The sequence below is a fragment of the Crotalus tigris genome, unplaced genomic scaffold, assembly GCF_016545835.1.
Source record: "Crotalus tigris isolate CLP2741 ecotype Arizona unplaced genomic scaffold, ASM1654583v1 scf7180000018371.15429387391:27106975, whole genome shotgun sequence".
Lineage (NCBI taxonomy): Eukaryota > Metazoa > Chordata > Lepidosauria > Squamata > Viperidae > Crotalus > Crotalus tigris.
This window is the reverse complement of record NW_024096970.1, coordinates 3,069,673-3,097,039: the sequence shown is the minus strand read 5'-3', so window position 1 is coordinate 3,097,039 and position 27,367 is coordinate 3,069,673. Positions and strand designations below refer to the sequence as shown.

General features: G+C 38.4%; 1 protein-coding gene across 12 annotated transcripts in view; it reads left to right on the top strand.

Annotated features, from left to right (window-relative positions):
* The window catches only part of SCML4 (Scm polycomb group protein like 4), an 80,588-nt gene that overhangs the window by 14,573 nt on the left and 38,648 nt on the right, over window positions 1–27,367 (top strand). For 10 of the 12 annotated variants that reach the window (XM_039351126.1, XM_039351125.1, XM_039351132.1 and 7 more), the window contains 2 exons: window positions 2,754–2,898; window positions 20,798–21,009. In XM_039351126.1, coding sequence (XP_039207060.1) covers window positions 2,754–2,898; window positions 20,798–21,009 — 357 coding nt within the window. The remainder of the gene's footprint in view (window positions 1–2,753; window positions 2,899–20,797; window positions 21,010–27,367) is intronic. The other 2 variants (XM_039351135.1, XM_039351134.1) reach the window with 1 other exon arrangement.

The following is a 27,367-nucleotide window of genomic DNA, read 5'->3' as shown; positions in this document are numbered from 1 at the left end:
TTTGTTAAAGTTTGAATAACAGCATTTTACTTCTACTTTCTAAAGTTGGCTTTTGTTCTTGGGTGCAAAAGTCAAGCACTTAGTAAGAGAAAGTATTTTGTGCTGCGGGAAAAGTCACTTAGTTACATTCTGTGGATAGCTGTACTGTATGTCTTACTTTAGTAAGGATCCTTTGAAAGACAGTCCAGTTTAGATTTGGATTGAAGTAGGAAAAGAGGAGTAATGGAACAGTGTCTTGAAGCTGCACATTCACAATTCACACCTGATACTAGGATAAATATGTTTGGTCATAATCTTCCCTGCAATGATGAGATACCCCTTTCTATTTATATTGTAGTCTTTCTAAACTTGCAATTATGACTGTCAATTAACATTCATGCATAATGTAAACTATTTCACTTTTTGAATGATGCCTTTTCTTTTTAAAGTTCAGTCATCTGAATGATTGAGTCACTGTAAAATCGTGGGCTAATCAATCCTTCTGCAAAAACACACAGATGACAAGACTATTACCAAAATAGAGTGCTTTGAGTTCCACACTGGGCTAATTGATACAATTCCTCAACTGTAAATTGTCTGTGTGTAATAATAGTATAATCAGCTAGTTCATGAAAAGAACAAAAATCAGTTAAAACAATGATTTTTAAATTAAATGATTGTTAGAGAAATTGTTCTTACCTTCTGTGCGATCAGCGTACAAATTTTGAGAGTACTATATAGAAATGAGAGTATGAGAGTACAGGCATACATCCCACTTCAAGAGAATTGAAAAGTGTTAGGTATTTCCATGTTACCTAAAGTTTAGTTTTTTTGGAAAGAAAATACCAGAGGTTGGAGAAGCAGTGGGCTCATGGGTTCATTTTATATTCCTTTTAAAGGTAGTGAGCGGTTAGGTCAGTGGTTCTCAACCTTTCTAATGCCGCGACCCCATAATACAGTTCCCCATGTTGTGGTAACCCCCCAACCACTTATACATCACTGGGTGTCAGGGGCATGGCCAAAGAAAAGGGGGGGAAAATGGCGGACAGCCTTGTTTGGCGACCCCCGTGAAATGGTCGTTCGACCCCAAATGGGGTCCCAACCCACACGTTGAGAACCACTGGGTTAGGTGAACACTGTGCTTTATTGTTCAGGCTTGGAGCCTCTGAGGAGTAATTTAAGCTTAGGATCTAGCAGCAAAAAAGGATCTCTGGTTTACCAGGTGGCAGTAATAATGCTGGTAAAGTGGCTTGGTTGATAACTTAAATAGCTTGCAGATCAGAAACTCGGATGTAGCTTTACTTTGTCTCAGTTGATGTCCATTGTGCCATCAGAATCTGGGGGACAAAGAAAGATAGTGTATAGAATTTGAAAAGTTAAAGAGAACTGGGATTTCTCCATCTTTTCCGTCTCAAGCAGACCAGCATGTGGTCATGCTTCTTGCTAATAAAGACCAAGCTTATGTTGGGCATTCAAAGAGTGAAAAGAGAGCTGCCCTCTGGGTTACTGTTTTATCAAAGGTTGATTTAAGCGTCTCCAATTCCAACCATGTTTCTTCAGAGCATTGTGTTTCCAGATTAGATTAAACACTTAATCTTGTTTCAAGGTCAAGCAGGGTTTGATTAAGTTTTCTGGTCTGACTTTATGAGATTAGAAACCACAACTGCACCTTTTCCCTTCCTGAATCAGAAAAGCACTGGTTATATTTCACCCGCTACTAGTCTGGAGTGGTGGTGAAGGAATGCTTTTGATTTCAGGGAAGACAAGGACCGAGATGGGCACTACTCACTGAGCTTTAAGATAAGAGCTGTGATTTTCATTTTGTTCTAGAAAAAATGCTTTAAATCTGAATTTGTTCTTTGAAAAATTATTTTTAGATTAAAAAAAAAATAACCTCACTGTTTTTATTTCTAATTCAGCAGAATAGTTTAACAATACAGTCCGATTCATTTCTATCCAGAACTTTTTTTATGGGGGAACATATTCAGGAAACTGAGGATATGATTACAGCTTAATTTTGAACAGCAAAAGCCTGCATTTGATTTCATGCCCCCAAAGAGTTCTGGGCATGAATTTTCAAGCAGTGGTTCAACACTATAATATTTAATAGGGATCTAATTTTACCAAGAAAAAGAGAAAATGAAAGAAAAAAGGAGCATAGAAACCATTTATTAGGTTTTGAATCTGTCTTTAAAAGTTGCTTCAATTATTTTAGTACTGAAAATAGTAAAGCATGATCACATTTGATTTGTTCTTAATAAAGGCCTTGTACACTATGTAGTTTCATTGTTGTGTATGTGTCTTTCTTGATACTGAAATAAAATTAGTCAAAACCAGGGAAATTTACAATTTAGCAGTGGAATTGATGACAGCTATTTTATTTCTGTAGTGGGAAGCAACTGGCCTTTTAAATCACAAACCAGTCTTAGATGCCCAGAGAGAGTCACCTGACCCCTGAGGACCAATAAAGGAAAAGCAGGGGGTTCTGTCAGGTTTGGGAGCAGGAAGAGTTTTGGGGTTTGGAGAAAGTTGGCTGACGTTTTGGAGGATTCAGGCAAGGTGGGAAATTGAGTTGTCTGAGTGTAGCTAACCTGGCATTTTTTAAAAAAATAAAATCTCTTTTTACCTGTGTGTTGTGTATGTCACACCTTATCCTCTTTTGACACCTTTAATAAAGTTTCTTTTTGTTTGACTGGACTCTTCTGGCACCCACCTGTACTGGGTTGAGCTGCAGAATGATAAAGTTATGTTTTGATTTCTCTTTCTATATTTAGCCAGACCCAGTGTGGGGTGAGGGTTCCCCCTTCAATCATCTCCTGGTTCCCAGAGGGCGAAACTGGTTTATAATGAAAGTTCCCCAGCTGTGGGTCACCTCAGAACTGAAGCACTGCAGAGGAAGGAGTTGGTTTAACCCTGAAGGTATCTTTTCCCTTATTATAGTTGTCCAAACAGTTGCTTCAACTAATAAAAATTGTGCTAAAATGATATTTAAGCTTCAGATTGTGGCAGGTCTGTTAGTCGAGAACATTTGCAAGCTGCACCCTGGGTTCTTCTGCCTTGCAGCAAGAAGTCCTCACTCTGAATGCCTTGGAGTATGAGCGTGCTGTGCCTCTTTTCCTGGCTCTAGGGATATATTTAGATGCCGAAGTAGAGGCCTTTGTCTCTTTTTAACTATTATTCATAAGTACTTTTGGGTTGTACATCATATAGGCAATCAAGGCATGTAGCTAGGGAGTAGAGAGCTCCCAACCAATGTCTATTCAATCCCACCTCTGAAATTAATGTTCTTCATTATAATATTCTCACATATTTATTTCCAATCTAAAATCAAAGTTGCATAGTTGGAAGAGAAGTGATACTGCTTCTTCCTCATATTATCTATCCATCCAATGTGCATCTCAGACATGTTATAGCAATATGAATATAGATACAATAATAAAAATGATAAGTCGTCAAGAGGTATGTGTTCAGGTTACTATTTGGGGGAGAAAATACTTCTTTACTTTCACTCGTATTTTAAATGAAAGCTGTTTAATGCTAGTAAAGTGATTTATAGCATATTTCAGTCATCCCATTTTTGAATTCTAGAAACAAAGAACAGCTATTTAGATTTTTGTTTCTTTTGAAAATGTGCCTATAAAGTTTATTGGTGCTTTCTAATATTTCAATTTACGTAAAAGCATTCAAGCAGAGTTTAAACGCAAAATGCACATTGTTCCATATTTGGGGCAGCAACTACATTAAGATGATAACAGAGCAGAGTTCAGCTCTACATCTTTCTCTTCTGGCCAAAAGCTGAAAACTGAAACGTTGCTCCATCCAAACATACATTTCAAAAGCCAAATGTCACAAGCAAGATAAAACACCATAGACGATTCCATTTCATACTGTTTGTCTGCAATACTTAACAGTCCCACATGTTCTTTATTAGTTGAGGGATGTAAAACAAACACCATTCTGATTGTTTGCTTGATGCTTTATTGAAACGGAGATTTCATGTAAACCAAAAACATGTCTAATGGCTTTATGCCTTAAGAGATTGGAAGGAGAACGTGGAGTCAATGAGGCTGCTGCATGCAGCATTTCAAATGTAAGAATTCTAGCAAGGATAGAAAAGAATCAACAATCCATCTAGAAGTTTGTGGTATGACACACCAAGTACAGAGTTTGCAGACTGGCTTTTTTTTTTTGTCTTACAAGTCTGGAGGGCATGTCTAAATAAAGTATGAACATTTGATATAAATCCTTCCATCACTCTTCTTGAGAGATATGAAAGAGCTAAGAAATCTCAAAACGGTGTGAAGGACAGAAAGAGTGATGGTTTTAACCAAGAAATTTGGGATAAAAATACAACTGAATTCTGAATCCCAATAAACCTTTATGAAAAATCAACTCGAAGCAATCTGTGTTCTTGAGGCTGGATCTTCTCGTCAGTTAGGTGGCAACTTTCACTTGGTCTTTAATGGTGTATGAATGCTGGGTAGAATGTGCAAGAAAAGACAAGCACATTAAGGATGCTGAATATTTTAGTCTGAGTATGTTAATTTTTTTGTCCTGAATACTGACAAAAGCAACTAACATAAAGTATTATCTGTTAGGTTTCGTAACAAATATTACCAACAATAAAATACATCACTAAATACATGATTTTACCTGCAATTTAATTTCTTTTGTGATTATTTATGAAGCAAAAGGGAAACAGGATGCTCGTACCACAGAGCATGATGGCGTTCAGTAGAGCTCTTTGGCATCTTCCCCACCTGTTACTAAGGCAAGCGTATGTGTGATGTTGTGATTAAGGAGCTGAATTTGAAGAAATCTTGGATTAAGTCCACTTCAGATGTGGAAGTTCACTGGCTGATTTGGGATTACTGTCCCTTGACTTACACTCCCCTATATTGTAATGTTGCATGATGTGGATAAAGGATAAGGAGGGAGTTGTCCCTGAACTCCTGGAGGAAAGATAGGAGAGAAATCTAAGAAATGCAGAAGAATAATGAAGAAAATGTGGCCTAATGAGAGAGAGTTAAAGGAAGGGGAAAAGAGCAAGAGACTTCCTCTGTTGTTATACTGGCTCTAAAAATTGTTTATGCTCAAGAGCATGATTTAGTTAAAAGCAATGTTCAAAACAAAACTAATTGGATGGATATAAAACATATGGTTTGTTCTCTGTCTGATTTGACATTTCTCCTGTAATTTTGTATTTGGGAGGCTTCCATGGCTTGTAGATTGTGCATTTTCTAAAATACATGGATAGGATCTCTAGAACGTGCTTGTGATTGTACAGGAACCCAAATATTACACATGATGGCAACATCTTAAGCATCCCAATCTTCTTCCTGGAATGAGGTTTCCCCTGAGATCCAAATGGCTGTCATCTTAAGGATGTTCTGGAAGGACATGAAAACCTGGCTATGGAGGATGGTGGATGAACAAACCCGCCCCCCCTTCAGATGTTTGTGTTGTCTGGATTGCTAACCATTCTCTATTTTGAAATTATTTTTGGTTTTTCAAGCTGTATTATTTATTTGTTGTTGTATGTTCTTTTTACTTTATGAGTTGCCCAGAGTCAGTTGGAATCAGGCAGCATAAACAAATTGAATCAAATAAATAAATTCTACAGCTGCCTTCCCCAGCTGCCATATGATCCCAGGAAAGTTTAAGGTATTATTGCTTCACACCCATGAAGGAATGCTTGTTCTACAAATGCTGTTCGTTATTTTCATTAAATGTATTATGGCCATCCACTCCAAAATACTTTGCTGAGAAAAAGCAAAGGCAAAATAGCAAATAGAATACTTCGGTGCAAACGGCATTCATTTCTCAGTATGACTTAATGTTAAGGGTAGGAGTGGCCTGCTGTGGAACACCAGCATTGTGTTCTGTTCCCGTGGAGCCAGTCAGATGCATCTGTGGAGCCCACAGGTGGGACAGGAAAGCACACTGCCTCTGTTATCAAAGAAAAATACTATTCCTATTTGCTGAAGGTAAGAGAGAGCCTTAATGATGACTTGATACCCTTTGGTTCCATGGACCTGTACTGTGTTCAGTATGTAGTCCTTACGAATTTTCCTCAGACTAGGCATGCCATTTTGGGATTTTTCTCTTGACTTCTATCCTTTTGCAGTGACATTTCCAGCAGGAGAACCAGTCGTAACTGTTACCATTATCTTTTCAGATGAACCAAAACAAGCATTACAAAGCGATAAAGTACAATCACAAACTCAAGAAACACATTTTAGATGTAGAAGTAGAGAAAATGAATGCTTCTAAGAGATGCAACATTGAATTTGGGTCGGTTACTGGGACCAGACATTTACTCTGCTGAGCTTTCAGACACATGCTGGAGCCCATCTTCAGGGAATTTCTCTCTATGGGAATACGTGCTTTGGGCTGTTCTGTGAGTCGTGTTTATGTAGTGCCTTCCTATTGGCTGATTGGCGTGTTATGGCTGGTGATTGGCTGTTGTTTCCTTGTGCTGCCAAGCCCTCGTCTCCTAAATATTTAATGAGCTGGTGGTAAATCAGTACTCCTGTTAACTGACAAGGGGCCCATTTCCCTGGCTACCTTTGTACCTGCATGTCCAATGATCTTAGTTGCTGCAAAATTAATTTTTTGTCGTTGTTCATTGCAATGTGAGGTTACCAATGAGTTCAGGTCTCCTTGTCTGACTGCTCGCTTGTGTTCTTGCAATCTGGTGGTTAGCTTTCTCCCTTTTTGTCCTGCATAATCACAGGGCAATCTGTGCAGTAGATTACATTGGAAGTATCTCCCACCTCCAAGTGATCTTTATAATGCACAATTTGTTCTCATATGGTAGCCTCTGGGCAGTGTGCAATGCCCACTTGCAGATCTCAGAAGCTGCGTTCTACTGCTTCTGAAATGTTTTTGATGTATGGCAGAGTGTGGTCTTTTGCCTTCCCCCCCCCTTTGCTTTTTGCACAGGCATCTTGTAATAAATGCTTGTGGGTACCCATTATGCTTGAATTGTTCATGTAGGTACCTTCTCTCTAGTTGTTTAGCTTGCTGGATACTACAGTGGGTTCTCATTCTGCCATATAGTGTTCTGATGCAGCTCCTTTTGTATGAAAGTGGACGAAATTTGATCTCGCATCATCACCCTGGGACATGTATATTTGTCTTCATTCACTTCTAAGAGACTATGCACATATATGCATAGAAGGCTATTTAAAAAATGCCATTCTGTCTTGGTCCACCTGAAGGTGTCTCAGGAAGCCACCAAGGATTTGTTACCTAGAGAATGGCAGGCAGAACAGATCTGGTCTCTAGCAGTATCAGGACCCTGGAGAGTTCAAGGCAGCAACTTTATTTTTTTAAAAAAATATTTTTATTGAGTTTTATAAGGGTAATAAAGGAATAGGGTCAAAAAGGATAAGACAAAGGGAAACATACAAAAAGGTTAGACCAGGGAAAAGGGATAACACAAAAGTGGGATTAATCCCACAAAATAACATCGCTTCAGCAAGTCTACCAGTCCGGGTATACATATTAAATCTTAATAATTACTCTGTTATTAAACAACTTTCAATATAATCATGTAAATAACAAATTAATCAATAAATCTCATTCATTTCACTACTTAACAATGCTTAATACTAATTAATTATAATAACTTTAAAATAATATATTACATATTAATTATAATTTACCATATTGTTTAAAATCACAAGTATGGAAAGAGGAAGAAGAGAAAAAAGAACAAGTTCATACAAATAATCATGGAATATAAATACAAATTATCAATTATCTCTTTAAATTTCATAACCTTTTCTCATTCTATTGTATGTCTAACCAATAATAAAATTTTCCCCATGTTTTAAAGTAAATTGTATCTTCTTTCTCTTTCATTTCTGAAGTTAATCTATCCATTTCTGCACATTCAAATATTTTTGTTATTATAGTCTGATCAGATGGTAAGTTTTCATTTTTCCAAAATTTAGCAAATATTATTTTTGCGGCTGTCAAGACATGCAATATTAAATACTCATTCTCTTTTCCATAATTCAGACCTAATATTCCTAACAAACAGAGTTCTGGTTTAAATTCTATCTGTGTTTCAATCATCTTTTCTAGCCACATATGAATCTTAAATCAAACTTCTTAGCATTAGGACATATCCACCAGAGATGGTAATAAATGCCTGGTTGTTGTTTACATTTCCAACACATATTTGATACATTTTTAAACATTTTCTCTAATGTAACTGGTGTCATGAAGGCAGCAACTTTATAACCCGGGTTGACACATGGTAATGAAACTATGGCTCCAACACCTGTTGTGGCCTAAAAAGGCTAGTGGCAACCTAGAATGAGAAGAAAAAATGGCTGCAGCCATGCTTATTGTAGAGCATGTTTCTGACTGTTGTAACCACAACTGCTAGATGATTCCCTCACTTCCACACTTACTAAGTTAAGTTAAAGAGTCTAAATTAAATAGCTTTTAGCTTTTTCTGAAGTTTCAAGATGCAAAATATTAGTACACATTTGAAAAAAAATTAGGGGTAATACTGCAAAATTTGGCAGTATCCCATTGAACACAGAGCTCTGATGTCTTTGAAAATATTGCCTTTATTTGTAATAAACATTGCAGATCTGTTGAACTCAAACAGTCTGGAAAATAAGCACCAATATCTCTGGCTATGGTTCAAAATACCAGGAAGCCACAAATTCCATGTTGCTTATCCCCAATTTGATAAATAGTTATTGGCTTTTATCTGTACTGACAAAAAAATCTATGGCTTGGCATTTTGAATAAGAAAGGACATAGGTTTATTTGTACAGTGAACATTTGATGATCTTTCACAGAAAAATCCACTGCTGTTTTCAGGTTTGTATTTGTACATTTTATATACAGTGAATTTCAGTGCTATGCAGACATGAAGTGTTTGGAGTGTTTAGGCATCAGTGTGATTCCGTGACACTTTAAACTAGTCCAGCTATTTAGCATGAGGTGCAATATAGCATGGCCACCATCACTTCTGCTTACATTTAACTTGTGTGTTAAACCATATAGCAGCTTCTGACTATGATTAAGAAGCCATATAGGACAGAACTAAGAAGGCAGTAGACAAGTTCACATCAATCAACCAGAATGGTTTAACGGAACATGCACATGTTGTAGTATGAATGTGTTATCTGGAATTTTGCAAAGGAAACAAAGCACAGTATTTAAAATGCTTCAAAACCAATTTGATACTGAAATGAGCACTTTCCTTTGATATACATTAGGACAATATTTGAATTATAGTTTTATTTTACATGACTAGCTTTTGCCCTTTTCAGTATTCATTTTGCAGAATTCAAGTGGTATTTTTAAAGTTCAAGATGCCACAGAGTTTTCTGTACAATAGCAAACTAATAATAGCAAATGTACAAACACAATTAGGATTTTAATTCCAAATATATACCTTCTTTCTGATGATTATTTCCCCTAAATCAGCCCAATAAATGTTTATTCAATACATTTGAACTTGTGTTCAATGTGTTGGAAAGTTGCAGCCTTTGGATTTAAACCACTGGACTGTTGTTAGTTCAAAAAAGACAATAAACACAATCAAGAAAAGGCAGATAAATTTCAAGGAGGTATTTATGATTTGCAGATTTGGTTCTGGGCAGAGATAATAAAAGCTGTTAGGGCTTTTGAAAAATATGGCACCATTTATTTTTATTTATTTTATTAGCTTGTTCAAACAGTGCTCTCACAGAGCAACTTGTAAATTATGCTGACACACTATGTGATTAAGGCCATAATAAGGTCCTTCGTGCTTGTGGTCACTTGACTGAGAACATGAAATGGAGCTTAACCATACAAACCTTCCAATTTCAGCAAGATATTTTACAGGTCAGGAAAGGTTAAGATTTAAAGGCCAGAGCTCCTGTTTGTTATGTTCCAAGCAGCACTTTCATTTCAATGTCAATGTATGAAAAATAACTGTGGTATCTTGGTTAAGTAAATAGTTCTGACTTCTTTCTAAAAAGGCAGATGTTTAAAGTTGGCCCAGATGAGGCATTTGTCTCAGGTGTCCACCTTGACATAAGTATCCTGTAATCAGTTATGAGGAGTATCCAGCTCCCAAGAATATCTCTTTTATCCTTGCCCATTCCCCTGTGGAATCCTGTTCCTTTTGGTTGCTTCTAAGTGCCAGATTTCTATATCTGGAGTATTTGCTTTATAAGGTACCCTGTTATTATAAATACTAAGAACTGGGGTTTCATTCTAGGTGCACAGATCACCAATCACATGTGGAGGTCATCTTGATCTAGTGGTTAAGACACTGGGCTAGAAAGTAAGAGACTGTAAGTTCAAGGCCTGCCATAGCCATAAAATCCAGCTGGGTGATCTTGGCCCAGTCAATATATCTCAGCCCAATTCACCTCACAGGTTTGTTGTTGTGGGAAAAATAGGAGGAGGAAGGTATGTTGGATATGTTCATTAAGTTGAGTTATTTGTAAAAATAATAAAGGTGGGACACAACCAACCAACCAACATCCATCCATCCAACCACCCACCAGTCCGTCCATCCATCCATCTATCCATCTTGCTGGGGCACAGTTTCCAAATTCAAAAATAACTCTTCAAAGAGAAAGAAGAAGACCAGAGAAAAAAGACCAAGTCACCAATCTCCAGTCAAATTCACACAGAATAGGAAACAGTATATTGGCAAAGCAATTCCTGCACTCCAACATTGCATCACTCTGAAGTTTAAGCTTGGAAACCAAAATAAAGCATTATAACCCACTCCTTCTTTAAAATGTAAAGTCTTAAGTTGAATTGGCTCCTGTGGACTCTTTCCAGCAACACAGAAGAAGCTTGCCATTACCTGCTCTCAGACTTTTATTCAGCTTGCCAGGCTACTCTACAGCCATAGGTGCTTTTTTTATTTAGAGATGGTGAAGACAGTTCTCCTAATGGTAAATACTGCTTTGACAACAGTTAGTTGCCAGTTTATTGCTATAACAATAGTGTCAACAGCATTACTGCAGTTGTCCTTCCTTTCAATAGAATTCCTGTAAATTCCCTTCCCCCCCCCTCCATGTTGGCGAGACTTAATTTCTTGCACAGAGCAAAAGGTTATGAATCATTGGTATAAAAATTGTGCTTGATAAATGAGTTACATAGAGAACATAAAGAGTACAGCTGGAAATAGTTGGGAGTGAGGACTAATGAGTTGAGCAATGAGCAAAATGACATCCTCAACAAAGTCGATGGAGATTCTCAGTCATCCAGGCCATGGTTGTCCCACAGGTGCTTTTTCAAAAAGCAACTGGACTTTCTTTGTTTTTCCTTGAAGACGTTTCACTTATCATCCAAGAAGCTAAACTAAAGAGCACCTTTGGGATTCTCAACAAAGCAGAGTAGATGCTCCTTGTTACTGTAATGCAGTGGTTCTCAACCTGTGGGTCGGGACCCCATTTGGGGTCGAACGACCATTTCACGGGGGTCGCCAAACCACGCTGTCCGCCATTTTCCCCCCCTTTGGCCATTCCCCTGGCACCCGGTGATGTATAAGTGGTTAGGGGGTCACCACAACATGGGGAACTGTATTATGGGGTCGCGGCATTAGAAAGGTTGAGAACCACTACTGTAATGGAAGGCCATAGAAGCTGAAGAATAAAGTGATAGAGACATAATGTGAAAGAAGAGAAGTGTAAATAATCTGTAGCCAGAATACCATGCCAGCTATAATCCAACCTGCTTGTAGCTTCTTGTAGCTGTCAGAAATGTGTTTAGAAAGTGCTTAAAATTCCAGCAGTGCAAGTGCAACCTGGCTTTACAAGACAATACATTTAGAACAAAAACATGGTAATGCTGGCTGAAACATATTGCAAGATAATAGAGCAGTGATGGCGAACCTTTTAGAGACTGAGTGCCCAAACTGCAACCCAAAACCCACTTATGCATCGTCAAGTGGCAAGTGGGTGTGGCCCATTGGCTGGGCGTGGCCCATTGAGTGGGTGTGGCAGTGGTGGTAACGGCATACTGGGTGGGACTAAAAAGTTCAATCAATTCCAACTTTCAAGATCTTTTTTTTCCCGTGAGAAGTTGAAATTGACTGATTGAACCTTTTTTTTTGCACACTGCAGCGGAGGCCTAAAGCAAAAAGGTTTTATAAAACCCAGCTGAAGGCCTAGGATTGGGGCGATGGCGTGCCTGCGCACAGAGAGGGCTCTGAGTGTCTCCTCTGGCACCCGTGCCATATGTTCGCCACCACTGTAATAGAGTGAGGCATAAATGTAGACTGTTTACTATGATGTGAAATCTCTTTGAACTGTCTTTATGCTTCTCCTCCATGTCTTTTGTGAGTATATGTATATTTTTGAATAGCAGAATGCTATAGAAAATGATGACTTGGAACTAGCATTGTGCTACACATTTTTTAAAGACCTCAAAATATCAGAAAATTTTCTGAACCTACATTTAATGTATTTAATTTATAATGTTATGCACACACGTGTCTGTAAATATTTGAATTTGCATCTGTTTTCTTGTCCTTCAAAATAATGATTTATTGAGCATTTATCACTGATTTTTAAAGAAATGAACCAATAATTTTGTAATGAGCAATTTCCTCAGAGAACTTTTCATCCTCTTATAATCTAAAGGGATGCAATTCCAGAGCTTTGAATAAAGGTATAAAGGTAAATACTTACCATTCAGAATGAGAAAGGCTGTTGAAGATCTATAAAACTATTGGGCAGAAATTACTTGATGCTAGGTAAACACAATCACTATCACTGTTGTATGGTTTAGACAGAAAATTAAGATTTATTTTTAAAATAATTAAATTAGCCTTACATTTACAGAAAGCCAATAAAGGAAACTGTTTAGTCTGTGAACTGAAATACTCTATTGATTGACTGACCCATTAATTAGATTTAGGTTCTTTTTTTACTTGAAAAAGGCATTCAAGGTGGCAAGCAGAAGGAAGAAAATTCCTTAAGACAAATTAATCCACAACACAAATAAAAACACAGTTAGAACACTGTCCAAGCAATGTTGTCCCTTATTAGAGCACAATGTTGTTGTTGTTTTCATTTTACTGTAGTTTCTCCAACAGCGGGAAACAGTGTGAAGTCTCAGGAAAACTACTGTTTTTTCCCCTCACCATCTATGAACACAATATTGTCTCTCCATCAAAGGCAAGATACAGCCTCAGAGCCAGGCTACCCAAATGTGGCCCTTTCGCTGCTTAAGTGTAAATAAAATAACAATAATTTAAAATATCAATTATTAAAATAGTAATGAAAAACTTTCTGATGAAATATTCTTGTAATTGAAGGAGAAAAAAATAATACCCTCTTCCTCCTCTTCCTTTATTTCTCAATAATGTTGGTATTCGTTGTGTACAACACCAAGATGCTAGGATGGGTTCTTCTTTAAATATTTTCTATTTTTATACACACACCCCCCATGCATGGCAGGCATAGAGATCTATGTCACCTTGTCAGCTATATTTTTAATATATTTACTTAAAAAGAAAAAGATTCTGTCTGCACCTTTCTTGCCTGTAGACTCTTATATCATCAATTCATTGCCATAGGCTGCTAGTCTTCAATAAAAATGTCAGACCAAAAGAACAAAGGTAAATCTGCAGCAGTGGAAATTGGTCACTTCTACTCCTCTGGGTCCCTTCCTCCAAAGATGCTTTCCAACTCTTCTGGCTCATTAACCAAACCTTAGCGAGAAGCATATTCAGTGGCAGCTCTTCTTTCTGTCACCAGAGTGTCATACTTCAAAGAAACATCTCCTGAAGGACAGCAAAGTGTCATTGTTGGTGGATGTGACTTTAAAAAAAAAAGTGCTGCAAAATGTCACCAAGGACCCGTTTGCTCTGATTCCCTTCCACCCTGAAAAGCAGAGCAGAGATATTCAGAAGGAATCTATCAGGAAGCCCTCTAATATATTTAGGGAGGATTTGCCCTCTTTGAGTGTTGGGATGACTTCCCTGAGTTTCAGCTTTGTTTTAAAAATCCTTTAATTGTGAAACCTGGGGGTGGGTCCAGCTTCAGTACAATTACAAAACAGATAATTGGGGACCCGTTCAGTGAAGACCAGAAAACACTTGTTAGCCAAGTAAGAAGTAATCCAAGACTGCCCAGGTGTTTGAAAGATCCCAATGGGATGATAGAAAGCACCCAAGTGTCTAGTTTAATCTTGGTAAATGGCCCTTTTAAGGCTCATCATTCCTACAGTGGCAGCCATTTTGTAAATGGCAGCCATTTTTGAATGCATTTAAATTTCCAAATGTGCATTCTCCCCAAAGGTTGCCTATCACTGAGCAGAGAGTCTGTTCAGAAGCCAGTTGGGAATCCATTCTCTTGCTTATGGGCTGTAACTCATCTTTGGTTTTGCAATATATATGCAATGATCTTCATATCTGCCTGGCTGCTCTGTTTGAATGCTGCTGCTTGTTTTATTTTATCTTACATTATTTTTATTCTCCCAAAATAAATACCCAAATGAAAATAGCTAATTCCAGTAAAGAGAGTTTTTTGCTCAGTGAATTATTTATAGCTGCCTTGTCTACATGTGTTACACTTCACTATTCTACACTCACAGGGAGCTGTGCTCATGTTGGAATAGTAAGAGGCAAAGCTCTCGGTGTTGTGTCAATGTGCATGGAAATTGCCAGTCAACCATACAAGCACAATATGGAACTATTTAGCATTTTCTTAGGACTTCAGTTCTGCTCATTTGCTTTGTGCGCATTCCATTTAAGTTAAAGGGAGGGGGGCTGAATTGTAACGAAGAGGAAAAACTCATGGAGACAGAGTGCATTTTCCTGTCAATAAATTACCAGCATCATATTTTAACGAGCTATGCCTGTACTGTGTATTTTCTCATCTGAAAATGTGAAGTAATATATGGTAGAAACCAGCCAGTCAAATATCCTGACATAACTGTGATTTAAAAAAAAAACCCACATAAACTCAACATCTTTAGGAAAACAGGAAATCTGGCTTGCACCAGGAGGAAGCCAGATACACTGTGGCTGCACATCTGTCATGTACTAAAACAGTCTAATGGGTCAATATAAAATGAGGAAATTACTGGTTCCACCATGCCGACTGCCCCCAGTTGAAAAATTCATAGCATAAGGAAAGAAAGCTATTAATGATGAAATAAAACCAAATATAATAGACTCCTGCCTACATTAGATCATGGGAGATTTCACAGGATAGTGTGGTGATTGTAATTACTTCTTTAAAATTAATTTTCTGAAGAAAAAAAAGAACTGCATGCCTTCCAGCAACAAAACATCTGTTAGAGAATATTAGTCACATTTTTCTTGCACAATGCATATAACCTTGAAATAAAGTCTATTTTTCTTTGTTCACTATTATGGGATTTTAAAATGGTTACAACACATAGACCTGTTTTTCCTTCAAGTCCTTTATTAACTAAAACCAAAAATAAAGAAAAAGAATGCACAAAATTGTAATAGAAGAAATAATAAAGCTGAAAAAAGAGAGAAACAATTCATAGAGGACATATATTCATAGACTTATATTACATTACATTACATACACATTACGTATGTGATGTTGTACAGTAAACTGTTCAACAAATGGAAGTCATAATTCATTACAGTTCATCCCTAGCTAATCTATGTTGATAAGATATTGATTTGTAATTTACTGCTAACATCAATTCTGCAGACCACTGACTAGTTGGAGCCACATATTTGCCTTTGCAGTGCTGAACAATAGGACTCTCAGCTGTAGGCAAGGTATGGTAAATCCCCATTATTTCACCAGGTCAGCTCCCATGTGTTAGGACTAAACTTCAAAGAATATGCACATCTGAAAATAACTGAATCTCAAAACTGAGTTAATGCATGTAATAACTTCTTTCCCCAAAGGAACAATTGCTGGACATTCTAGAAACACAAATTTGAGTAAAGCATTAATTTCATTGCCTCTTCAACAGCATAATCACTTACTCAGGCTTTTCTATATAAATGAAATAAAATCCTTTTAAAAGATACTATTAGGCTTCTTTAAATGTCTTCACTTAGTAATGGGCTATTGTGAAACAGACTGTTATGTTATGCATCTAATGGAGGTTTTCCGATCTTTCACAAGTGGAGTGGAGAACATCCACTTTGTCTGACCTGGTGATCTCTGCATCTAAATGAAGACCTCTGTTAGAGGACAACAATTCTGAGAAGATTTTCTCCAGCTGCCATTTTAAATTCTGCATCCCTTGGTTTTTGTCAACAGCTGCAAATCCCATAGAAATCTACCAATCTACTAAGGGTTCCTTCCCCAAACTATTTTCAGATGAATGTATATCTGAATGTATTGGGGAGAGGGGGCTTAGCAAACTCTAGCAATCATTCCTGGGATTTGACCCTTTAAATTTATGAATTAGCGCTTTAACAGTTGAAAGATTAATGAAAGCTTTAGCAGAAGGTTATTATAGCTCATTTATAATTCCACCATCGACCTTTTGCAAATGATATCAAAAATCCATTAAGCCATTAAAGCTACCTATTACAACAGGTTAATTTATGTAGCACTACTCACATTCATGGAATTCGGGAACATAAATGGAATACTCCTTTCGTGTATTATTTTCTGCATCTCAGATTGCTTGTCCTTTAATTCTGCTATGCTAAATATAGTGGCAAATATCTGCAGCTCTCTCGAGTGTAGGATGAGGGTGAAAGTTCGTTCTTGAAGCTTGAGGGTTGTTTTCCGAACATTTCATTACCAAGCTAGGTAACATCTTCAGTAGTGTTTAGGGAATGTCAGTGTCCTGTTTATGTAAGGGCTTCAGGTGTGGGAGTGTCAAGTGAGGGTCTTGTGATGGGCCTGGTGTGAGTCATCAGAGAAAGGCTTGTGATGGGGAGATACTTCAGGTCAGGGTCTTTGGAGGGTGTGAGTTAGTGGGTCAGGAGTGAGTTATCAGATTATGTCAAGTCAGGGTCATTGGAAGGTGAACTGCTGGGGGGGGGGGGAAAGATCAACCAGATCCAGGAATTATCTAGAACCAAAGACAAGACACAGAAGGATGAAAGAAGCAATGCCATCTACAAAACCAACTGTAATGATTGCAACCACTTCTACGTGGGACAAACATCACGTCAGCTAAAAATCAGGATCCATGAACATCAGCTAGCAGTCAAACGCCACAATCCCAAATCCCTAATTGCTACCCACACTGACACCAAACAACACCAGTTCGATTGGAGCAACACAAATCATCAGCCAAGCTCAGGAGTTCATCGAAGCACCTGGCACTCCACAAGCAATTCCATCCACAGACACATTGACCTAAAGCAGCATATGAACTCCTCAGAATCCAAATCAATTGAGCAGCCTTCTGGAGACAGCACCACCCTCAAGCCCCTCTCCCTCCCCATCAGTTCACCTTCCAATAACCCTGACTTGACAATCTCCCCATCACCATTACTAGCCTCCCACGGAAGACTCACTCCTGACCCACTAATTCACGCCCTCCAACGACCCTGACTTGAAGTATCTCCCCATCACAAGCTTCTGTCTGATGACTCGCCCCTGGTCCATCACAAGGCCCTCACTTGACACTCCCACACCTGAAGCCCTTATATAAACAGAACACTGACACTGACATCCCCTAAACCAGTGGTTCTCAACCTGTGGGTCGGGACCCCATTTGGGGTCAAATGACCATTTCACGGGGGTCGCCAAACAACGCAGTCCGCCATTTTTTCCCCTTTTCCTTAGCTGTGCTACTCCCTTTTATTCTATTGGCTTTTGAAAGCCATAGAATAGACTCTCTTGAATAGAGTCTAATTCTATTGGCTTTCAAAAGCCAATAGGAATTGTCCAGGCTGTCTCTGCCCTGCTGAGCCCGCCAAAAGTCCCATTCTGCAAACAGTACCGCAAGTTGTCTGCAGCGAAGGCGAGCTGTCTGGAAGTTTCCACCCCTCCCTGCTGAGCAACTACTAAAAATGTAAGTAAAAGAGGGCCAGGGGTGGGAGGTGGGAGGCCAGCAGGTGCAGGGAGGGTTGCTGGCGCGCGTGGGGCCCGGCGGGTGCCTTACCTCCCTTGGGCTGGGCATGCGCGGCGCTCTCGGGCAGGGAAAGTCCTCGACTTACGACCGGTTGAATAGTCCTCAACTTATGACCAGTTGGGTAGTCCTCGACTTACGACTGGTTGGCGGTTGCAGCATTAAAAAGGTTGAGAACCACTGCCCTAAACACTGCTGAAGATGTTACCTAGCCTGGTAACGAAATGTTTGGAAACCAACCCTCAAGCTTGGAGAATGAATCTTCACTCTATATTTAAAAAATTCCTGAAACAGAATCTCAAAATCTACTTTATCTGATTGGCCCTAAGATAGTTTTTTTTAAAGGTAATAAATGGCAATGTTTTTCCTACTGAAAATTTGCCCTTATTGCAGCTTGAAACTGACATATTTAAAAGAAAGGAGAAGGAAATAATGTATCTGAATGAAGGTTTGGTTTTGTGGAGTAGAACTGATGAAGTGATGCAGGGGTGTGAAGGTTTAAATATAATTATAATTGAAAGGACAAAATTGTATGCCAGAAAGTATGAATGTGTCACTGAGATTGTGCATGTGAAAGTGGGAATTCATATATTGGTGATAGTTGCATGTTATGTTCCAATGAATGGCAATGTAATAGTAACAGTAATAGAGTTGGAAAGGACCTTGGAGATCATCTAGTCCAACCCCCTGCTCTCACAGGAGATCTATATTATTTCTGAGAGATGGCTGTCCAGTTTCTTCTTAAAAGCCTTCAGTGTTGGGGCATCCATAATTTAACGGAAGAACAAGAGTTCTTTAAATTCCATTAAATTTGTAATGGAAGAACAAGAGTTGAATTCTGGAGAAATTATGCAACATTCTGAATGAATGGAATTCAATAAAATAATCATGTTGTTAGATGACATAAATGGGTAGATGGGAACACAGTGAGGGTCAGAAGAAAATAACTGGATCATTAGGAAAACCAAAAATGAATGAATAACAGAGATTATTTTGTAACTATATATTTTTTTTAAAAAAAGGTCTGTTTCTTCAACTGCATAAGGCAAGCATAAGCCTATACATAGATACTGTATGGCAGTGATGGCGAACCTTTTAGAGACCAAGTGCCCCAAAACAGGCCCTGCCCTGCCTCCCTGTCCGCCCCCGTTCTGTCCCTGCCCAGCCTGCCCGCAGGACCACTCACTGCCTCCATGGCCTGTTGCAGATCGCCCAGGCAACCCAGCAGCGCCATGGTGGCCATGCCCTCCACCCACGCCCCACAGCATCAACTGTGTGCGACAGGGCACAAGGACAGAGTCTTTGCAGCAAATATTAAAAAAATGTATAATCCAACAAGGAGTATGGATCTGAAAATTAATGTATCCAAGCACAAGATAGTGTGGTTGTGTTTGACAGGGAAAATGATGAGCAATTGCAAGTTGTATATAAATGGTGAAATTGTGTACTTTGGTAGAATGTTTATTAAAGATGAAAGAAATCAGTGGAAAAAAACTGAGGATGCACAAATGCTGGTAGAAAGATAGGAAGTAGTATGTATTTGTTGTGAGGAATACGTGGCAAAAAAGTGAAAATCTATGGATATAAGAGCAGGTTTCTGCCTATTTTATTACATGGAAGTGAGGGTATGTGTGGTCAAACATAAGCTGAATGTGGTGGACATAGAGTTGTTAAGAACTGTTTGTTGTCAAACAAGAGAGACAATCAGGAATCTGGGTCGGTCACTGGGACCAGAGGTTTAGACGTCTGAGCTTTTGGACTTGTGCCAGAGCCCATCCTCAGGGAATTTCTGGTGACTGACCCAGACTGGATCCTGCAACATTATCCTGGGACACGTTACGTATATTCGCCTTCATTTGTGAGAATCAAGAATGAATTGTGCCTATTGAACATTAATTGATATAGAAGAGCGATCAGTACAAAAGGAGTCTGTGTAGATGATTTAGTTATACGGAGAAAGTGAATGAAGAGCAAATTGCAAAATGTATATGTGAAGAAAGAGTGAATGGGTTGAGAAGAAGGGAAGACCAAAAAAAGGCATGATGGAATAGAATGAAAGTGAGCCTCAAAACAAAAGAAAACAAAAAAAAGGACAAAAAGTTTAAAGGACAAAATTAGTATTTTAAACAGTGTATGGACATGGTGAAAGAAAGGTTGTTTGCAAGGATCAAAAGGTATGGAGAGGTATAGTACAGTGATGGTGAACCTTTTAGACACTGAGTGCCCAAAAACTGCCCCCACCCCTGCGCCCCTGCCTTGCCTGCTTGCAGGGCCACCTACCACCTCCATGGCTCGCCACAGCAGATTGCCCATACGGCCCTGCAGCACCGTGGTGGCCATGCCCTCTGTCTGCGCCCCGCAGTATCATCTGTGTGCGACAGGGCATGAGGGTGGATTCTTGTCCCTGCTGCCTGGCTGAAATTTCCTTGGTTGCGCTGCTCCGTGTGAGCTGGGCCTGAGGGCGACTCTCCTCTGGGGGGCGCTGCTGGTGAAGAGGGGGCTGTGGGGAGGCGGGGCTGAGGTGACAGTGCACGTGCCCACAGAGAGGGCTCTGCGTGCCGCCTCTGGCATACGTGCCACAGGTTCACCACCACTGGTATAGTAAATGGTATCTGTGTGAACTGAATTTAGCTATTTCCTTTCCATTGTTTTTAATCATGTGCTTTTATTTTTCTTTTGCTTACTTCAGTATTTCTTACTCTTTATTCACAAAATGTCACCTATCATGCTGGGGAATAATGATGGTTGCATTATGCATGTTAAATATATCCTCACTTTTCAATTTTTTTTTAAATTGCAGCTCCTTTACTTATGAATCATTTGCCGTTCCTGCCTCCAAGACTGGATTCTGTTGACATGCAGTCTTCTAGAATTCCAGGCCGAAAAAGAGGAAGACCCCCACTCCATTCCAGCCCTATGAAAATGGCAGTTCATAATCTTTACTCTTCACCTCCTGGATCTTTGCCGGTTGTGAAGATCCCAAAGAAGCGAGGGAGAAAACCTGGGTATAAGGTATGATATTTTCTCCTTGTTTTTTTATTTTACTTTTTTTTTTTTTTTTTGGCCTTTGCTTAGATTCTGTCCTTGTGCAAAGCTTCATCAGAGCACTTTGTTCAGGGTATTATCAGAAGATGTAAAATCTTCTAGCTGGCTTGTCTAGATCTAGGGAAATTTGTAACAACCTGTTCTGGGGGAGCATGTCTATTGGGTTTTGTTAAGCCTTCCAAAAATTGTTGTATAGATGAAGTTACCTATTCTGTATGAACCACAATTAGTGGCTTAGGAAATGGCATAAAGATACTTCCCTCCACAGGACAATTTGCTGCTACTGCTGCTGAACAAGCTTTTCGCTTCTATGACCCCTGTGCCATTTGACTTTCTTTGGCAGCTGAGTTAGTTTACTTACCACTTAGCTGTGTAGGAGAAGAGGAATTGGTTTTCAGCTGCAGTAAAGGGGGGGGGGGGAGGGCTCTGGAATTTGGATGGAAGCTGCTTCCCCATTGAGGGAATTCATGCCTTAACCTTCTTCCGGAGATCTGAGGTTCAGCTGCCCTAGAAGACTGAATTGTGAAATGTTGGTTTGACAGCTCTGCATTTCTTCCTCAGTAATTCAGGTGAAACAAGCAGAGGTGAAGTTGACAACATACTGCACTTCTCTTTTTTCTTTGGCAAGTATCAGGCCAGATGTTAAGCAGCAAATTGCTTTGGTCTTCCTTCCTTCTCTGGGTAAAGTAAGGCATGAGGAATTTAGTTGTTATTGAAGTGTGTAACAGCTTGGGCAGTGCAATGTTCTTGGTTATTCTGATTAGTAGGAGTGATTGCAGGTCATTTGTGAAGGTTTTGAGGGATAGAGGAGTGGATAGTGATCGTGTACAAGTGCCATTAATCTCTTTGCATAGCATTGTTCACACTAATCATAAGCAGTTCTCTAGAGCTTCAGACAAATGGTGTTTTTTTTTCAGCTCCATTTGCCATGAAGTCATTTTGGGACTTTCTTACAACCAAACATTTCTTTGTTTTCTCTACAGTTCTCCTTCAGATTGCTGAAAAAGCAAAACACAACTTTAAACCAAATAAGAGTTCCTACATTTAACAATAACAACGCTATGGTTACAAATAAAGCTCTATTTCCTGACCAGATAGAAGAAATTACTTATTTTGAACTGTGGCCAAAAAAAGAAAAAAAAAAACAGAAAAGATTGAATGTTTTCATTCCAGGAATCAAGTTTTATAGACTATTTACTAATATATTGTATTAGAAGCTATAAAATAAGTTGTAATTTGCCAGGTCTCTGCACCAATCACACAATGTTTACAATATCAAAAATAGAGTGTTCTGCTTCTAGTTGCTTTGTGATTTCACCTTCACAAAGTCTGTTAGATCAGGGGGTCTCCAACCTTGGCAACTTTAAGGCTGAGGAATTCAGAGTTGAAGTCTACAAGTTTTAATGTTATCAAGGTTGGAGACCCCTAGTAGGTTACTAATGTATATGCATCCAATCTAGAAAGTGAGTCCAATCATGATCATGACTTGATCATTTTTAATCTTTAGGAAGCTTGCCAAGACTACAAGACTTTTACATGTGATATTAATTCTGTCTTTTTCATCTGGTTTTTATTGTGTCCTTTTAAAAAAAAACATTCTGAGCTATTATGAATTTCCAACAATTACCAGACGTAAAGATGACCAGAAAAAAAGAAAACATGTATGGATATTTATTTAGAGAATCAGTTTATGTGACCACCTGTGATATCTGGTAAATTTAATAACAGAACATTGATTTTAATGGTAAATCCAGACTTCAAAAACTGTGAGTTACTTCTAAACTAACTTCTCATTCCATTGTAGGAAGACTTTTTAATATATGGAGTCCTTGGTACTCTGTCAGTTTGGCTGCTTGTTTGCAGACATTTCATTACCTGATTAGGTAGCATTATCAGTGCTAGTGAAAGGGGAGTTTGCTACCTGTTTATATATAGTAGCTTGCTCTGCCAGTGTAGATGGAGTTATGTGTTTTTCCTTGGTAACTTCTTGATTAAAATATCTGCTTAGTTTTGTCTACTGATTGCCTCTTTGATAGCTTTTTGATTAGAATATTGCTTTCTGCTTGATTGTTTAGTATTAATCTCTGCTTATCTGCTATAACCACATACCCCACCTACAGTGGCAGGGCAAACCACTGTGTATATAAGCAGAGAACAAACCCCACAGTCATTATTACTGCTAATATTAGTCAGATAAGGAAATACCTAAAGGAAACCACCAAGTTCAGAGACCACCAAAAACTCCACAGTCCAACCCTGAGATACATATTTTTTTCTTCTATGGATACTTTTTAATATATGAAGATGCCTAAGGCTGAACAGTGGAACTTGTCTTTTATAGTATTATGGAGGCTGTAAGTTATTTTAGCACCTAAATCTTACTGAGCAGATTTTACAAAGCTCCTTGTTTATATGGATTTTTTTTTAAAAAAATGTAATTGGTACAACTTTTCTCTCTTACATTTTATAGCAACTAGAGTGGAAACTCAAGGAAAAATTGAGAGAGTGATAAATAGATAATTTCTTATTATTGGGTCAAAGTAATTCAGGCAAATACATTTATTATTATTAATAATAATAAGTCTGGATAGTGAATGTGGCAGTACGGGTGACAGCAGAATAGAAGAGAAAGAACTGGAGAAGATAACATTATAAAGACCTGAAAATAGAACTAGAACAACTATGGCAAAAGGAAGCAAAGGTAGTACCAGTAGTACTAGGTGCCTTAGACGCAATCCCAAAACAGCTGGAACACCACTTGAACATCGGTGGCATTGACAAAATCACCATCAGTCAATTGCAAAAGGCAGCTTTACTTGGAACAACTTACATCCTGCGGTGATACCTTTAACAACATCAACATCAACATCTGACTATCCCAGGTCCTTGGAAAGGACTCAGTAGGTGGATAAAAATGCCAGATCCAGACTGAACATCTGGCTGACTGCAACGAACCATAATTACTCTACATTCTGTGCTCTGGAGTGATACACAACAGGTTGTGACTTCTATATAGCATCCCTTTCAGGTTACTATTATTCTGCATTAGGACAGTGAAAATAATTATAAGAGGTATCTCTAGGGCATTTCAAGGCACTAGCAGTGAATTTAAACCTAGGCCATATTTTAAAACCAGTGTGAAATAGAAAAGGTTGATCCTGCTTGCTTAAAAATAATAAGCAGCTGACTGGATGAATCTTTTCTATGAAGGGACTCCATAGCTTTCACATTGCTCCTTGTTTATCAGCAAGGATGGATGCTACTCCTATACTACTTTAAAGGTTAAGAGATTCATGTAGAAGGAAGAGTCGCTTTCCATTCCCAAATCATTAAGAATGAGAGTTGTCCAGAGAATTAAACTGACAGCGGGAACTTCATTCAGTGGGTCCCAGGAGACATTTCTCTCTACTGTCATGCCCGCCTTATGGAAAATTCTTCCCCACGAAATTAGATTAGCTCCATCCCTTTTGATATTCTGAAAAGCCTTCAGGACTTGGCCATGTTGTCAGGCCTGGGACATCCAGGGAACCAGAGGTGGTTCAGGTGGTTCCATTGTTGAGGTGGCTATTTTTATTTTCTCTTTGCCTACCGTTTGTATATTTTGTATCCCAATATAAATATGAATGTTTATATTTTATATTTGTTTTTTTATCTGCTTGTTGTGAGCCCCTCTCTGAGTTACTTTCAGTGAGATGGGAAACAATTTAAATTTTATAAATAAATAAACAAATAAACAAATAAGCAAAAGAGCGTTCTCCTTTTGTGGTACAGGAAACAATGACCCTGGTGCTAGATTAAATTTTTTCATTTTTGTGGATTTATTTAGCTTAAGAGAAAACTCCAAAATACAATCACACAAGGAAAATGTAAATAATATTGTAAATAGTATTTAAATTATGATCATGTATTATGGTAAAGAATAGTTAGCCAGATTCAGACATCAAATCCTAAAGAAAATGTCATATATTTCATAATAAAAGCTTTTACATTTTAGTAAAATTGAACAGAACAGGGTGTCCTATTCTGACAAAATATATGATCTTGAATATTAGGACAATTAGAACAATGGAAAGACTTTTTGTGACCTAGTACATCCATCTTCTGAACTTGTTTTATTTTAACAAAGCTGCAAGGATTACCATAAAATTAATATTGGGGGACCTGCAAACATATGCTGCAGTAATGCTGGTATTTTTTTTAAATATAATCTCACAGATTCTTAAGACAGCGTTATTTGTATACAGCAGGAGTCCCCCACCTGTGGGCTGCAGCCCACTAGTGGGCTGTGAGGAGATTGCAACTGGGCCGTGGAATTGGCCAGCGCACATGCACATATCCTCTGCATGAACAGAGAGTGCATGTGCATGTGTGCTCCATTTGCATGAGTGGCAGGTGCGCATGCATGCCACTTGTACAAATGAAGCTGCGTGTAAGCGCATGCTTGCTGGTCGCTTGTGTGGAACCATCCCCTCTCCCTTCCCCCCCCCCAGATATGCAAAGCCATAAATGTGGGGGAACTCTGGTATACAGTATAGTCTAGGGGTAGGCAACCTTGGCTCTTTTATGACTCGTGGACTTCAACTCCCAGAATTCCTGAGCTAGCCATGCTGAGGGGAAAGGGAGAGGTTTCCAAGCTGAGCCATGCTGGCTCAGGAATTCTGGGAGTTGAAGTCCACAAGTCATAAAAGAGACAAAGTTGCCTACCCCTGGTATAGTCCAAGAGACATTTGTTTATCCTGTCCATAAGGATTTCTCTGGAAATTCTATCATCTAAAAAATAGTTTTTATATCTGGCTTGGATAATTCTTGGAGAAAAGCATCTCTGTCATAACAATAACTCTTTTGTATTGTATTGGAAACTCCTCTCTACATTATTTTGAGATATAGTGTTCATACTGAATACTATATTTAAGTGAATATACAGTACGTGGAAAGTGTTGAAATGAAGGAATGAATTCTTATCCCTAAGTTTTGCATAATTTTCCATTTTCCATTATTATTTTTCCGAGCGATTGCATTAAAAATGCAGCAAATTCAAAACTAAATACGCCTGTTGCAATCCATTCTATACATCTCTGCATTTATAATTATGGACAATTCAAAAGTCGTCAAAAAATCACCATATGTGGTACCTATAAGAGACCATATTGTTTTGAAATTGGTTTGAATCACTACATAAAATCTGGTAATAGTCTAATTTGGCTGTAAATGAATTGGATATGGAAGGTGCTGCTGAAAAATTCTTGGCTTCTTTTTGAGATAGAATCGATCCTCTAATCTGAAAGAGCACAGGCCGTCCTTGGCTTATGGCCACAAATGAGCCCAAAATTTCTGTTGCTACATGAGACACTTGTTAAATTGTCCCATTTTATGACCTTTCTTGTCATAGCTGTTAATTGGTTCGCTGCAGTTGTTCAGTTAGTAGCATCGTTGTGAAGTGAATCTGGCTTCCCCATTGATTTTGCTTGGCAGATTGTCGCAAAAGGGGATCACATGACCCCCCTGGGACACTGCAATCGTCATAAATAGGACTCAGTTGCCAGGTGTCTGAATTTTGATGATGTGACCGTGGGGATGCTGCAATGGTCATAAGTATGGAAAATGGTCATAAGCCACTTTTTTTCCATTCCTAATGAACTGTCCCTTTCTGTTATGATATCTAGCAACTCTTGATTGAAGAAGTTTTGATACAGATTGTGGGCATCTATAAGATTAAAAAGATGCTTGACTATGCTACTCCTGCATGTGAAATATACAGATACAAAAACCTCTTACATTTAGAGTATATGCATTACTGTTTACTTTGGTTTCCTCCTCTATTGTCTGTAAAGTTTTGTGCTAATTGCTTCTTTTCCCTTTTTAAAAACAAAATCTCAATATTTTGAGTGTTTTATTTCATCACATTGCATCAAATATCACACTTTTCAATTTATTATTTGGTGGAGTTTGTTGTATTGTTATAGATCTATTGTTAATCACCAAGAATCTTTCTGATTGCAATGTGCATAAATTAAAACAAGTAAGTAGGTGAGAGTTTTATTGTTGTGAGTAAATGATGATCCAAAATGTTGCAGAACACTTATATTGAACATAGTAACTTCAAGGATACTTATCATGTATTTAGTCTGTCTGTCTGTCTGTCTGTCTGTCTGTCTGTCTGTCTGTCTATCTATCTATCTATCTATCTATCTATCATCTACCTACTTACCTACGTACCTACCTTGGAAAGAATTGTAGACTATTGAAACTCTCAGAGTTGGACTGGTAACAAAATAAAAGGTACCCCCATTAATATTCCTTAACAAAAGTGTAGTTTTATTATAAC